This window comes from Buceros rhinoceros, unplaced genomic scaffold (genome assembly GCF_000710305.1).
Source record: "Buceros rhinoceros silvestris isolate BGI_N320 unplaced genomic scaffold, ASM71030v1 scaffold11825, whole genome shotgun sequence".
NCBI lineage: Eukaryota > Metazoa > Chordata > Aves > Bucerotiformes > Bucerotidae > Buceros > Buceros rhinoceros.
This window is the reverse complement of record NW_010411225.1, coordinates 23,085-38,666: the sequence shown is the minus strand read 5'-3', so window position 1 is coordinate 38,666 and position 15,582 is coordinate 23,085. Positions and strand designations below refer to the sequence as shown.

Here is a 15,582-nt window from a genome sequence, read left to right as displayed (position 1 = left end):
TCCACTGAAAATGCAGCAGGATTTTGCAGCAGAGAGGCTGTGATTCGCTGGACCAGAGATTTGCTCCGATGCCCAACACATGCTGGGGCTGATGACACCAGGGAACAGAATTGACTCAGCTGGACAAATTCTGCCTAACCTGAGCTTTCCTTTTAGAGGGAGAGTGAGAGGAAGACTGCCCAGAGGGGCAGTTAGGAATGCATCCCTGATTTCCTTCCTTGCCGTCACTGTCCAGACACACAACATCAGCAGAGCTGCTCCGCAAGCACCTCTTGGCTTTGTTGTTGGCCCTTTCATCACTGAAGCAGTTGCTTCACTTTAAGGAAGTATGTATAAATCCAAGCGATTTGGGTCAACCTCAGTTATGTAGTTAAAGTATGTGCTCAAATTCTGTGTTGAACTGAGCGTCTAAGAGGTGCTGGGGGAAGCTGCTTTCTGGCCCTTGCTTCTGGACCGGTTTTACCTGAAGTCTGAGGAAAGCTTTATGCTTAGGTCACTCCTCTGCCGGAGCTTTGGTTATTTGTGCACCAACCTGCTCCCTGTAGCAAGAGCACTTGGTTGTAGGGTCTTCAGCTTTCCACCTTGCTGTGATCCTTTTCAGCAATTTTTAGTAGACCATTCTGTGCTGGTGGGAACCAGAATGCTCTATGATGCAGGGTATGCACAGCACACACTAGTTCTCATCCACAGATGATCTGCAAAGCTGGGGAAACAAGCAGAGATGTAATTTTTTTCCCAGGAAATTTCCTAAGTTTCAGTTTGCTGTATTATTCTCATGCTTCAGGCATGAGGTTCCACACCAGGAGTACAAGCGGAAAGAGGTGTTGCTCTGATACTGCTGTGGTATTTTCAGTGAAGGTAACGAAGTGGACTAGCTGAGAAAGGGGAGCCCTGTGAGGTGACCTTCTCTCCGTGTGTGCATACGGACCGATGTAAAGATACAATGTTGATTGTATTGTGGAGGCTACGTATGCAGAGAAATGCTTCTTTTTTGTTTGCGAGGCTTTGTATCGAAAGAGGCTTTGGTATGAATTGGGGAATACGTCTTTTCCTGATCACCTGTCACATTAATTAGTAGCAAATCTGTCCCTGGCATCAGCTTCATAAAAAATTAGTCTGAAAGAGTTGAGCTGTCGGTATGTCAGAGCTCTACTTTCTCTCTTAAAGCAACCAAAGGCCTTTTTGCTTTGGAAAGTTGACAAAGTTCTATTAAGTAAAAGCAGAGCGAGGATCTTAATTAGAAACGTGGGAGGTCTGCCTGGCACATGTTCTGGGACCCCTCGCTGTCTAGAACAAAGGTCCCATGACAGCTTCCCAAGGAGGGCTGGGGAAGGGGGCTGGGGAAGCTCTAATTAGGGAGGTAATTAAGGGACACGTTTTCTTTGGCATTGGAGAATGTTTTATAGCTACTGCTGGGTTTCTGACAAGTCTGCAGATGTCAAGTGTTGACACTAGTGTCTCAACACTGAGTTTGCTGTGGGGTGAGCTTAACTACTGTGTGGGCAGCAGAAAAACTCTGGATAATGACCTGTGCTCTGAGAGGCTCTTGATGTGGGCACACTTGTAGATCCCCAAACGTTTGGGAAGAGTTGCTGCTGCAGATTTCCAGTCATTGCTGCAGAATACATATTCCTTGATGAGGAATGAACAAAAAGGGCTGGGACTACGAAACAATTACAACAGGAACTTTCACAGCGATGGCTGAAAATGCAGTTCTCAGCAGCTGTGGCTTTTTGAAGTCTGCCACATGTGAACACCTGGCTGGAGACCCCCTGGTTTTGAGGTGCCCAGATGGCCGTGCACAGGGTACTGGCAGTGTAGGACTGTGTGCCTGTGGGAGCCGGGACTTTGCTACTGGTTGTAATCTGTCCAATGGCCAGGCGTAGAAGCCTTTCCCTGGTGGCACCGCAGAGCGATTAGAGGAGCTCTTGAAGGGTTCCAGAGAACTTCAGACACAATCAGGGTATGGGGATGTAGCAGGCAGAGCGGACGGTGTGATACTCAGCATTCTTCCCTACTTACATAGCACAGACTCTAATCGTCTCGTGGACAGTGACCTGTGCAGATGGGGCTGCAAGTCTTCACTGAAAAAGCAGTGACATATTTCCTGGTAATAACTGGTGAAGACTTTCTGCGTTGGTGAGGATCGGAAGCTCTGTTGTTTTCTCTCGAACCTGGGAGCTTGCTGTGACTCCTTCCTGAGACACTCTCACCTTTGTTCTCGGTAGTGCCACAGAACACTCCTCACGGCTTCCTGGAGCAGATGCTGCTCTACCCTTCTCCGCTTTCAAGGCTTATTTGATTTAACACTTTGATGTGCTTTTGTCCCTCAGGCAGGACCTACTCTGCTGTTGATAAAAGTCAAGGAGGACATCTTTCAACCTCCTAGGCTGTGCTTTATCCTAATCTCTGTGGCACATCAAAAGGCTTTTGGCAGACAGACTCAGTGAACTCTGTCACCCTCTAATGAAGAAACAGGAGCAGGGGGTCAGCAGGGCAGCAAGTCCTGGTTATTATGGGACAGGCATTGAACCAGAGCAGAGAATGAGTCTTGTTTAGACTAGGGACTTGGGTACCGGGGAGTATTTAATGAATAAAACCTTTATAATCGTGGGTTGTGAAAGTACTCACTCAATTATAAAAACAGTTCCTGACGCCCACCCCCCAAACAGTGTTGGCTAAATTAGAAAAACTTAGAAAAGTGAATTTTAATGGAGTAGAGATACTATAAAACTTTATGGGTTTAAATGCACTCCCTAATGACGCAGGTGGCTCTCGCTTTCTGAGACCGCATTACTGCAATAGTTAGCAAGAGCTGTCAGGTAGCTTTCCAAGTGTTCAGGTAGTTTTCCAGTTGCACAGCATCATGTGTAATTCCTCCTGCAGACATTCCTCTTCATTAAGGTTTTCTATTCTGTGATTGACGAGACACTTTGGACCTGGGGAGCTGTGAGTTTGGAGAGGGTGTTTTAAAGCATCCGTCTGTCTGTGAAGCCGGTTATGTTTATTTCTTGACCAGGTGCCTTATCAAGCCGAGCCCATGTCATTTCAGGGAAAGGAACATTCTTGGCAAAAGAGAGCACCAGCAGAATGTCGTGCTGCCCCCAGTGCCACTTCTTCCTCGCTCTTCCTCTTTGCCTGGTAATACTCCATCTGTTTTGTTTTTACAGTCCCTCGGATCAATGGCCATCCGAAACTGGACAGACACCGTGAGCACCCTCCTGGTTACGACAGCTCTTCTACCATGATGAGCAGTGAGTTGGAATCCAGCAGCTTCATCGACTCTGACGATGATGACAACACAAGCAGGTAGGGCATTGGCGTAGTGACTGGGCTGTTAATGCCGTTCGCATGTTTCCCAGCCTCCTGACCGTACTGGGCTTCCTGAAACATGCTGACTGGCCAGTTGGATGATTTATAACTTCTCTCTCTTTTTTTAAAAAAATCTTTCCTTTCTTTTTCTGCTGCTTATGATTTGAGCACTGATATAGAGAAACAAGATCAGTTACTGGGGTCACTTCTGCACTGGCTATAGCCACTGTGCCAGTTAAGAGAAAAATCCTGGTCTTTCCAAGGATAATCACTGTATAAGATCTCCGACCACTGTCTGTAGAGCTGTTGTTCATCCAAGCGGGCTCTGAAAACCCATTACAGATTTCTATGTTGTCGGAGAACTGCCAGATTACAGATCTCCAGTGGGTCGTAGAGATCTGTAGCTAAAACAAGGAAGGTGCAACGTGGTATTCTTAAATTCCAGGTAGAGTGGAAACAGCAAAAGAACATCTAGTCCTGGAGATGCTTTACAAGCAGATCATTAGCTTATTGAACGCAGTGGATCTAGTTGGTCTTGCAGTTAGTCATAGCTTAAAAACCTGTTGAAGAACAGCAGTTCCCGCAAACGTTAAGCAGTTCCTTCCTGTTAAAGGCTGGGTGTTTGTGAAGGGTTGAAGGGGTAACTACAGGAACATGGAAGATTTGGTCCTGAATTAGTTTCAAGAACTTACTTGCAGTTACAGTGAAGTTGCCAACACCTGAAGATACAAAAAAATCAGCCTCTGCTTTGTACTTCACCTGGATGCTGCTGTGCATAAAGGGTTGGCAAGATCAGCAGTTAGCCTTGAACATACTCTAAGCCTTCCTAAAGCCTTTAGGGCTTCTAACTCTCCTTCTCTCCCTAAAAAATCAAGCCCACAAAAACAACAACAACCCTGCAGCTGACTTTGTTTCTTGTAAATAAATTAATCATTTCTATGGCAGCAAGATATGCAGTAGGGCAGGATTGGCACGGTCAGGGTGGCCACTGAAGCACATTATACCAGACCCAGCTAAATCTTTCTCTATTAATAAAGTAAAGCTTCCTGCGTCTGACCTGAGAAGAAAGAGACTCTTCGAAGCTGCTGTGCAGGCCTTTTCCTTTCTAGGCTGGGCAGAAGCTTTTGGCACACAGAATAGCTGCCAGGCCAGCTAGGCAGGACGAGCCGCTCGGTGGAATGCTCCAAGGTATGCTGTTGTGTACAAGGATGATGCTCTCAAGCAGATGAGAGATTGTGCTGGCAGGGAGAAGTTTTCCGTAGAGGCAAATGCAGCCAAACAGAAAAGCGAGCATGCTCCAGATCTGCTGGAGACAGCGGCCTGGGGAAAAAGAGGTTTGAAGGGGGTAAGTCCGTTTAATAACAGCTGATGAACTCTGGTGTCAGAACCCGCGTTGTAAAGAGGATTGTACATGGAGGAGGTTTCTGAGAGGAGAAGTTGAATGTAAAGGATGTTACTGTCTTGGAAGCGAGGAGGTTGTGAGGATGAGGATGCTTTTCTAACACTGTGTGTTTGGCACTGGTTTGCTTTATTTTTCACCTGGAGCGGTGCAGCGGAGTTGGTTTGTTTCCAGTCCAGGAAAATTCCTGCTGCATTTAGTTAGAGAGAAAGAATGATGTTTTGTTTCAGTGAATTAATTTGTTCACAGATCTTACAGGACATAGAGACCCCTTCAAGTGAGAGTGCAATAATTGATTGCCTTTGTTTTGCAAGTGTGATATAACTGGACGTTGGTGTTACGCGCAGGCGGTAGGTGGTATTTTGAGTGGAGATGGATGCAGGGAGCTCATGGTGAACTCTACAGCAAGAGTCTTACTTTTGTCTTCTGTGAAGCAATTAAAGGTCTAGCAGGTCTGACATCTGAAGCTGTAGGTTTATTGTCAGCAGCTTGCAATTACTGTTCTCAGTTCAGTGTAACTAAATTCACTGCAAAAAAAATCTGTTTGTTTCTCAGTTAAAAAATTAACATTTGGTTCTTTTTAAACTATATAGATAAATTTTCATTAACAAATTGGTACCTTTTTTCCTTCCTTCAGGAATGTAGATTGGACAAATTATTATTCTTTTTAGGAGTCTCCTCTGTGGGATTTATTAGCCTTTCTGTTAGACGTGCAGCCGAGGATTTGGCCAGTAGCTAGAGCAGTAAATTGGTAGTTATCATTCCAGAGTTGTTCTTCATCTTTGTACTTTACTTTTCCCCAAAGCTTAAATATGTCACCTTGTTTTGCTCATTCAATTGTAATAGTAATTTCTACTCATTTCTGGTGATACTTCAGAGATCAAAAATGACTCCTCATTAGAATCGGCTCGAGCTGCCATTTCGCATCCAGCTGCTCCTGGACTGTGAGCTATGCAGAGTTTATGGGGGGTTCAGCAAGGCTGCATTCAGGTATGGATTTAAAAGAAATTCCAAAAGAGCTGGTGAAGTGTACGGTAGCTCCATGAAAATAGATACAGGCTTGGCTCCTTCTCAAGAAGTTGTGGAGACTGTGAAACCCGGTGTTTACAAATATGCTTTCAGATGGTGTGGGAGTCTTGCCCAAACAAGCTGGCTGCCTTCTCCTTACACACAGGCTTAAGACAACTTCAGTCATTGTCCAGCTTCCCCCAAGAACGGGTGAGAGAAAGGAGTTGAGCGAACTCCCCATTTATGGTTTCTCCAGTGTAATAAGTAACGTTTTCTAATGGTTACCTGTATAGAAGCCAATGTATAAGCACACAAAAATGTTTTTGCAGTGCCTTCTGATCATCAATTTTGTGCTACTACTGTGAGAGGGTGTTTTAGCTCAAGTAATTACTTCTCTGAAACACTGTCTGTCCTCTTGAGCTAACCCTGAACTGTGGCCTTTCTAAGGAACTGATTTCCGTTCTTCAGTCTAATGCTGAGCAGAGTGAAAAAAGCACTGCAGAAAGAACTACACTTCTCACATATTATCATCTGGTAACAGAAGGTCAGAGATTTGCCAGTGAACTCTGGGTTTGCTGGTTTAATTGAAAAGAAAAATCCAAAATGTTCTCTGCTTACAGAAGAGTCTAGACTTTGGGTCATGTATAGAAATGGAATGAATTTTCTGGAGTAGTCTCACCCCCATATGGGCACATGAGCTAATTGTTCACATCTTCATCACCTCAGCTCTGCTCTCTCTGCCTTTCTGCAGCATACTTACACTTCTTTTTTTTTTCCAGTCCGTCTTTTGAACTCATCCCCGATATACCTCTCTAAAGCTAGTAGAGAAAGTATTTTAATGCCCTGTCCTTGATGGTGGATTACAAGATCCCTTCTATGGACTCCGAGTTGGAGAGCAGTTTTGTTTTCTAGCTATACTCCGTGCTGGTAAAAGGTATTTTTCTCCAGCCCAATTTTAGAAAATCAGACTAAAAGCTAGAGATAATGGTTCTTTGTTATTTCTGAGCAACAGCGCGTTGATGCACACTAGGGCAGGAGCAAGAGATTGGCATAGCCAGTCAGCGTTGGCAGGCAGCAGATCTTTTGTGCTCTCTGTGATAGGAGAAATATTAACAGAGGAAGTGTACCAACACACACTGGAAGGTCTTTTTAAGTTGCTTACTTCTTAGAATGTAGAGTGCCTGAAGTAGCACCAGATTACTGCCAGGACTCCTTGAGACAAGGAAATTCAGTGAACTGTCTGCCGAAACTCTGCTGTTCCTGCCCCTCGTTCCCATAACGTGCTGCCCAGATGAAACGCTGTTGTCTGGGAAGTGGAGCTTTGCTGCTGGGTGAATTCCCCTCGCGGTCTCCTGCTGCAGGCAGGTGTGGCTTTCTGTGTTGCTCTCCATCTTCTTTCTCTGCTATATGAACATTGGAATCTTAAAATTGCTTTTTACAGTAGGCAGCGTTAGCCAGAGGCGTCACCCCTTTCAGGGACCTAGTCATGGGAAACTGAATAAATGAAATGGTGAATGAGTTTAATGAAAGCTCTTGATCCACAGTAACCATAGAGGATGCCATTCTGAAACGGCTGGTGACAGGAAGTGTCGCATACTCCTAGAGTGATGCACACTGGGATAAAGCCAAAAATTGGCATGGCAGTAGGTGGAATACGTGTGTAAACAGTGAAAATCAATGGCCCGGGTGCTGTGAATGACTTTGAGGTGTGATTATAGTAGCCAAAAGACAGACAACATTTTGAGGTTTTGTCCTTTCTGTGTGGACTAGGTCAGCTATCTCCACATCCAGTGGAAAGTTTTGCCTGGTCATGCGAAAGGGCCTCCGAAGGTATCTTGTTGTTTGACCGGAGTTTATGCAGAAAAGCTCCCCCAGACTTTTGCCCCTTTCCTTCTTGCTGTCCTTCTCAAAGAGCAGGCAGGGTCCCTGTGATGTGAGTGAGCTGCCGTGCCTTTCTCCACGTCCTCCTGAACTGCTGTGTGCTGGAAGGTCTTAGCTGAAGCACTAATGAGACCTTCTGAGAGAGAGGAGGAGGAGCATGAAATCAGAGAGGAAGTAGGAAGAGGGACGCTATTGGTGTCCCTAAGAGGAGGTTTCTGTGTCAGTCTTTGCCGGTACTATCAGGAAGAGTGGTGAGTGTTGAACCAGTACACTTTTCGGGGAGGCCTGTATCTGAGAGACCTCTCTATTTTTCCTGTTGAAAAGGTAAAGCCTCAGAAAACCAGGTGCTGCGAGCTGTTTCCACAGATGGAGAATTATCAAATCTTTCATCTCTTCTGAAAATACCACCTCTTGGCTCTTGAAATTAATTTGCATTGCTGGGAGGGGAAAAAAGGAGTGTGTGAGGTTAACATGCCTGGAATAGTTTTGTCAACTCAAAGAGAATGTCAAGAGTTTCACGCCCTCTGAGCAATTCCATCATCTGTAAGGTTCCACTCAGGATGCTCGACGAAGGCGCACCTGCTGTGTGCGAGACGGGTCTCCCAGGGTGGTGGGTTGCCGTCCCACCACAGCAAGCTCCTTCTTGAAGTTGCTGGTGTCAGGTTTTGCTTGTGGTACTCAGCGTTGCTGCATGGGTAGAACCCTGAAGACAGGGACGTGGAGCCTGGGGAAAAAACCTGGCACTGTTTACTCTGTGACAGTACCAGTTCAACTTGTGTTGTATAGGGTTGGATTTTTTTAAACCTTGTTTAACGATCAAGCACTACTTTGTCTTTTTTTTTTTTTTTTTTTTTTTTTTTTTTTTTTTTTTTTTTTTTTTTTTTGCCATTCTTAACAAAATAAATAGAGGAGAGATATCTCTCTGGTATCTCTGAAATCTAGGCTTTGTTCCACGCTTCTGAAATGAATTTGGACAAATCCAAAGCCTTTCTGTGTCTCATCCATAAAGTGAGAATGGTTAGTGGTCTCGGCTCTTAGGGAGGGCTTAGGGAATTACATGTGGAATGTGGTACATTTTGGTTCTACAAGTTTGAAGAGCCTGAAAAAAACCACAACAAAATAAACCTAACAGAATATGTAAAGGTAAATTCTATTCACTATTTATTCCTCTGTCTCCATAGCTATTTCCAGTTGCTACTTTATTTCATTAAATTCAAGCCCCAGTGTTAAGTTCCTATTAACAGGGCAGGTAGCAGCAGAAGAAAATAACATCACCCTGACAAGGCTAAAAAAAGTTGTGTGGAGAGATTCTCCAGGTTGTCTGTTGCCCTCTCAGAGCAGAGATTAAGCTAATTGTTCAGAGGACTTACATTATGCATTTTTCTGTGACGGGCCTGGAGCCAGAACCACGTTTAAAGCAGTGGCAGATGCTACCTCTGACCTCTGGGTGCTCAGATCGGGGTGGTATATGCCTGTCGAGATGTGAGTGGCACTCTCAAAGCAAACCAGTAGGTTACAGTCTATGATCCGTGCTGTGGTTTAGCTGGTGCCTTCTCTGTGCTGCTGGGCAGAGGGTCGCCCTGAGCAGCCGTTCAGCCCCACACAGAGCAGGACACTGTGCATGAGCTGACCGTGTCTGTATGATTTACTCTCTCCTGCATTTGTAGGAATTGGTCTTTTTGTGGCAGGGTGTGGAGAAATGCAAATGGCTCAGCCTTACAGAGTTGACATTTGCTCTCAATTTCCCTCAGGTTGAGTAGCTCCACTGAGCAAAGTACTTCATCCCGCCTCATACGGAAGCATAAACGCAGGAGGAGGAAACAAAGGATGCGACAGATTGACAGGGTAAGGTTGACACCATAATTTTCCAAGGCGGTGAACTGTGATTTTTCAGGAGTAGCATGTGAGTTAGGAAGGGACCCAGAACAGGTCTGTGGCCCGTTGAATTCATGGGAAAGGCTCCCTTCGGCTCCAGTCTACCCTGGACTGCACCCCTAACGCTTGAAGTTCTGCAGCACTAGAATCAAGGTCCTTTTTCTCCTCTCCCTTTCTCCTGTTACTGTTAAGTGATCACATTTCTTACTGTCTCTTTCAAGACCAGCCTCTGCAGGAGAACCTCCATTATGCTGCGGGCTGCCGTGGGCATGGGGTGGCTGTGGCGTTGGACATCTGGTGTATTAATTGCTGATGCTTGCATTCTCCTGCAAGGAAGAAATCACAAATCTTCCCTCTTGCCCTTTTCTGTGCTAGTCCTCTAGTAGCAGGATGAGGACCGTTCAAATGACATACTTGAAGGAACTGCTTCGTTCTCCTATACACACCAGTCTTCCCAGTTTTAAAAATGAGTACTCGTCCTTTTCATCACAAGTAATACTTTAGGAGATATTTGATAAGTGTATTTGTGTTTCATTTTGGAGGGGGGAGTGTCTGTCTCCTCGCTTCCTGAAGGATCATGTTCATTCCTCTTGTTAGGGAGGGGCAGTGGATGTGATAATTCATCCTCCACTGGGCATTTCAGTATTTAAATGTCTGCCTGGCGGTCGTGTAATCAGCAAGCAGAAACGATTCAATGTGAAGTTCAGCTGAGAAACCTCAACAGAGGAATTTTCTCTGTGTGTTTTATGACCAAACTTTTCGATGAAGTGCAGAGTGTGTTCAGGTTTTTTTTGCTTAGAGTTTCTAAATGAATAATTTTGAGGAGGCCACAATGGTTTCTGAGTGCCTTCCAAATGGAAACCTGTTAATCAATTCCCGATGAATTAATCCTTGATAGTTATTTTTATTGTCTTATTCTGAGCCATTTAGAACCTTGAGAATTTTCTGTTGTATTTTGCAGTCGTCTTCGTTCAGCAGCATCACTGATTCTACCATGTCCCTAAATATCATCACTGTCACACTCAACATGGGTAAGAGGATAAGCAATGTTTTTATGATGCATTTGAAGTGATGCAGATGTATTTTCTGATGGTGTGGTGGCCTTTGGAGGCAGCAGAAAGTTCCTTGATTTGAAAGATGCCAGTTGGACTACAGGCCGTGGCAGCTGAGAGCTGCCTTTGCTGGCTGTGCCTGGATTCCTCGTCCAGTGCTGGGCAGTTCTGAGCCGTTGGCAGAAGCAGATCCGTGTTCTGCCCGAGAAGCCGAGGGAAGGAGCTGGAACTCCAGGATATGGAGTTCTACTCTTGTTTCTAGGGATGGTAAGAGGTCAGACATTGTTAGGAGTGTGAGTAGGAGGGTGCTGGAGGTTTGCATTTCTGCTGCTCATGCATTCCGCTCTTTAGCCAGATAGAAGCGTGCAGGACTGCCAGTTCAGCTCCTTTCAGGAGCACCAGATGCGTGTGGAAAAAACACTGGCTAATGCTGATTGGGTGCCTAATTTCCAGATGCAGATATGGCTTTTCAATGTCGTTTCTCTTGCTGATTTTTTAAATGTAACTTTTCAGTGTCCCGTATGAAAAAACAATGTCTTTAGCAGCGTTTCCCTGCACGTGCCAAGCAGACGTGCGCCCGTAGGGTAACCTGAGATAATTGTAAGTCAACCATGGCCCAGCCGACGTGTCGAGAGAGCTGATTTTGCAAGACTGATGTAGCCTGGTGTTAGCTCTTTGCTGTCATTCCAATCACTTTGTTTGCTTTTTTCCCTCCCCACCCTCCACTTTCTGTCTGTATAGAAAAGTATAACTTCCTGGGAATCAGCATTGTAGGACAGAGCAATGACCGGGGTGATGGTGGCATATACATTGGCTCCATCATGAAAGGAGGGGCCGTGGCAGCAGACGGCCGAATTGAACCAGGAGACATGCTTCTGCAGGTTGGTCCGTGCCGCTGGCTTGTGCGTGGGTGGCTCAGCTCAGGCATCCCACCAGGTCCGTGGGCTTAGTAATCAGCTAAGAGAACTCAGTCATACTTAGAGAAATGTGTCACCGAGACTGTTACCACTTAAATCTGTAATTCTTTGCGGTCTCTGCTGGGTAGTTGATGAGCTCTGAGAAATGGTATTTCTGCAGCTGCTCAAAGGAATGGAAACTGTTACAAGGCAAATAAATTTGGGAACAAATAATTAAAATGTCTTTAAGTGTCCTGTTGCACAGCCTGACCCCTGCTTTTTGCCACGTTTCAGGTGAACGATGTAAATTTTGAGAACATGAGCAATGATGATGCAGTTCGAGTTTTACGGGAAATAGTCTCCAAACCAGGGTGAGCATCTTCCAAAACCTCGTGTTACTTACCCTCCACACGCAGCTGTTGGTGTTGGGCAAACCTCAGCGAAATCGGCATTCTGATCTCAGTGAGCACCGGGGTGACGGCTGATCTCAGCTCCGACATTCTTGGTGTAAATGATGGATAGGTGAGACTTGTTCCAGTGTACCAGCCAAAACCAACACAAACTAGGAGTTGCCCGGTTTCAGTAGTGCTGTTTGTTTACACGATGAGTGTTTTAATATCTCAAGAGCTGATCATTCGATGGATTTCACCCACAGTGCTCATGATCTGTGCAAAACCAGAAACATCCTGATACTGGCTCATGCTGAAAACACTTCAACAAGCATCTCAAAAGCACTCTCAGAGTGTACTTGACAACTGCTGGCTAGGAATAAGTTTGTTTCAGAGAGCTCGCTGCAGCAGTTACAACTTCAGTAAGGAAGGTGAAGAGTCACCCTCACATCTTTTCTCTCTTCTAGACCTATCAGCCTAACAGTAGCCAAATGCTGGGACCCTACTCCCAGGAGTTACTTCACCATCCCCAGGGGTGAGTTAGTCTTTGTGCTCTTTGCTGGCTGCCTGTGGAACTCTCCAGCTTGAGAATATTTTCAGCTGTTTTGGCATCTAACGGATTTCCGTTCCCTACAAGTTTGAGAGTTTTAATTTTGGTTGCATTGTTTGGTGGTTTTTTGTTTTGGGAAGAGGGGATTTGAAATGCTCTTTCTGAGTCTCCAGTACCCACTGAATTCACTTGGCTTTGGATCAGGCTCTGAACCTTTTGGGGAGTATATCCTTGTGATTTTTAACCTTTCAGTTGATAGGAAGTTTGGAGGATAACTATACCTCAGTCCGAAAAAGCCTATTTTGTCACATGTCCACTTCTGAGAAAGAATTTGAACTGAGTGGTTCTAAAATTTGAGGCAAACAACATTGTTTGATATTCTTAAAACCTCTTGAAAATGATCTAGTTTTAAAACTTCTGGCTTAAACTCTTCAGTAGCGATGAAAGCTCTGTGCCCATGTGACAAACACAGCTGCCTCCTGCTGGTGAGTGCTCTGCTGTGATACTGGAACCAGCTTGTTACTGGTCCTTTCTAGAAGATGAGGACAGCAGTGTCCACTGGCACTGTGCTGGGACTGCCTCAGCTGTACTATCAGAATAGCAAGGACAGGAGCACCCCCAAAAAAATTCCTTCTTACCCGGAGTCTCAGTGTTTACTGTGAATGTGATTCCATTTGTCTTTTTTCTCCCATTCTGGTTGTTCTGCAGCTGAACCAGTGAGGCCAATCGACCCTGCAGCGTGGATCTCTCATACCACAGCCATGACGGGAGCGTACCCCCGTTACGGTATGAGCCCCTCCATGAGCATCACCACATCTACCAGCTCCTCACTAACAAGCTCAATTCCCGATTCGGAAAGTAAGTCACACTGCGGCCAGCACAGGGCAGGCGTCTTCTGCTCGGGGCCAGCAGTGCAGAGCTGTGCGCAAAACCGACCCCGGCCACAGGCACGATGAGAACGACAGCCGCCACAGAAGTCTCGAATGCTTTCTGACATTTGTAATTCTCATGGGGAGCGTAAAAACCTCTTTCCAAAGGTCAGAAGTTGAGGCGGTGGTGTTTTGCCAGGGTTCACATGCAGGAAGAGGGGGCTTGTGGACCTTTTTAAAGTTACAGGGCGAGCCTGCAACTTCATCCCCTCTCTGAATGTGAGCTTCCCCCTCGCAGTGGACTGGGTTTTAATAAATGGAGATAATTTACTTCAGATAGATATCACTAGATAACGATGTTAGTGTATCTTTAGGAAATCTCCCACTGCTATTCGCACAGCTTTCTTGTTTACTTTTTATACTTTTAGCATCTATTGAACAAGGCGAAAACATATGAAATTCCGGTTAGAGTTCAGCCTTCTTCCCTGGTTTGTCTGTCTGTGGCAGTCTCTAAACTAGTCATACCCATGTAAGCAACAAGTTGTCACGGTTCCTCAACTTGGAAATTTTTGTTAAAGAATATAAACTCTCTTTTCCTCTTCCTTTCTTTTTTGATGTAAGCGTGGGATAAAAGCCAGCATTAGGTTGGAAATACGTGGCAGTGAGGCAAGACAATAAACGAGGAGCGTGTGTCTCTGAGAACACTGAAGTCCCGGTTCAGGAAAGTGTTCGTACTGAAACAACGCTTCTGCTTATCTGACAGGAAAGTTTTGAGGTACACTACAGCTCATTAGTGTGTGGTTGTTTCTTGTAATATTAATATGGAAGAATTTCTCTGGAGATACCAGATTGGTTCATCATAGCAAGGAGTTTTATTGTAGTTTTTTAAATACATATAGAAATCTTGAAGTGGTTTTAAAGTTCTGAGGAGATTTGTGGAACACTGCTGCCGCAGTGTGCGTTCACTGAAAGACCAATAACTTTGGTGTTTAACAAGGGGTACTTAAGTGTCTGCCTGATCTGGAGACCAAATTCAGGACCGAGTAGCGTTTTCCATTTTGTAAACTCTTCCAGAGTGGAAGGGTGGATATCGTTTAGAAAAACCACCAAAACAAAACAAATAAGAAGAAACAGCACTGAGGATTTTGAAGACCAGTGTGATCTTGGTGATTAGTGACAGAATCTTCCCTGGACAGATGCATGGCTGAAGCATGAAAGTTGCACTTGAAGGGACCAGCTAAGTCCTGTTGGACTACACAGGCAGCTGCCTCTCTTTCTTCTGCCCTCACTCAGATTTTCTAAGCACTTCATTCCTGGAATCACACCTCACCTTGAACAGAAGGGGCAGTTTTGCTTTTTGTAGGTGTAGTAGCTCAGTGTCTCCCACTGACGGGGAGGTACACCTGCAGTACAAAGCAAGTGAACCAGTGGCCGATGACTGCTTTACCTTGAGATGTGTTTTCAGCCTTACAGGTACTAAAGGTTGCTGGGGTCAAATGTATCTGCTGACTGCTGTCACACACCGAGAGTCTGTTACTCTGTGTTCCCCTTGGACTATTCATGTACCCTGTGCCTTGATATATAGCGATGTGATTGGGACGTGTGGAACGCAGACGCCCTCTCCATCATACATCTAAAATAAAGGTTATTTGGGAGCAGAACCACATATCTGGAGACAGCTTCTCATTTCTGTGCCAGTGACTTACAATGTTTCCTTTCCTGAATGCAAGAAAACGTGGAGTACCCCGACCTTTATTGGGACCTTCTGCTTCACACTCCTTCCTCCAGTTCAGACTGTTACCCCCACCCGGACCATGGCAGCAGCACCTCAGGGCCTAGGTACAAAGAGCACCTGTGGGGAGAGCCTCTTTGGCAGGAAAGACAAGGTTGGGGAGGAACAGAGGAGGAGAGGTGAGGAGAGAGGTGGGGAGAGACTGTGGAGCGACATCTCAAAGAACAAAGAGCTTCCTGCAAAATGGGGCTTTCTAACTTTTCATGTTGCAGTGCAAGATCGTCTGTTCCAGGTCCTCTGAGGCTGGAGTCCCTGGTGTTATCTGTTCTGCAGTGTCTGGCTGTGAAGGTGGAAGTAGGGAATTAATGGAGTCATCTTAGACGAGACTGTTCCGTGGTTCCTTGTTTTAAGTGTTTCAGATACCTGCTGGTTTACTCTGTTTGTACAGCACGGACTGAGTAACTGCTTTCCTTCTGACTAGCGTTCCTTTGCCCTCCAGCCTCCGGATCAAAAGCGAAGCTGTGATACCTGAAGCACGTGCACAGCCACTGTCACATCAGTGCTAGTGACTGAAGTAGCTGAGGTGTTGGGGCCGTGAAATCACCACCACACAGCAGGA

General features: G+C 45.5%; 1 protein-coding gene across 1 annotated transcript in view; it reads left to right on the top strand.

Annotated features, from left to right (window-relative positions):
• Nucleotides 1-15,582, top strand: part of DVL1 (dishevelled segment polarity protein 1) — a 38,859-nt gene that overhangs the window by 14,975 nt on the left and 8,302 nt on the right. The window contains exons 4-10 of the mRNA XM_010135935.1: nucleotides 3,171-3,309; nucleotides 9,352-9,445; nucleotides 10,437-10,506; nucleotides 11,269-11,408; nucleotides 11,718-11,794; nucleotides 12,280-12,347; nucleotides 13,071-13,220. Of these exons, the coding sequence (XP_010134237.1) occupies nucleotides 3,245-3,309; nucleotides 9,352-9,445; nucleotides 10,437-10,506; nucleotides 11,269-11,408; nucleotides 11,718-11,794; nucleotides 12,280-12,347; nucleotides 13,071-13,220 (664 nt within the window). The 5' untranslated portion in view covers nucleotides 3,171-3,244. The remainder of the gene's footprint in view (nucleotides 1-3,170; nucleotides 3,310-9,351; nucleotides 9,446-10,436; nucleotides 10,507-11,268; nucleotides 11,409-11,717; nucleotides 11,795-12,279; nucleotides 12,348-13,070; nucleotides 13,221-15,582) is intronic.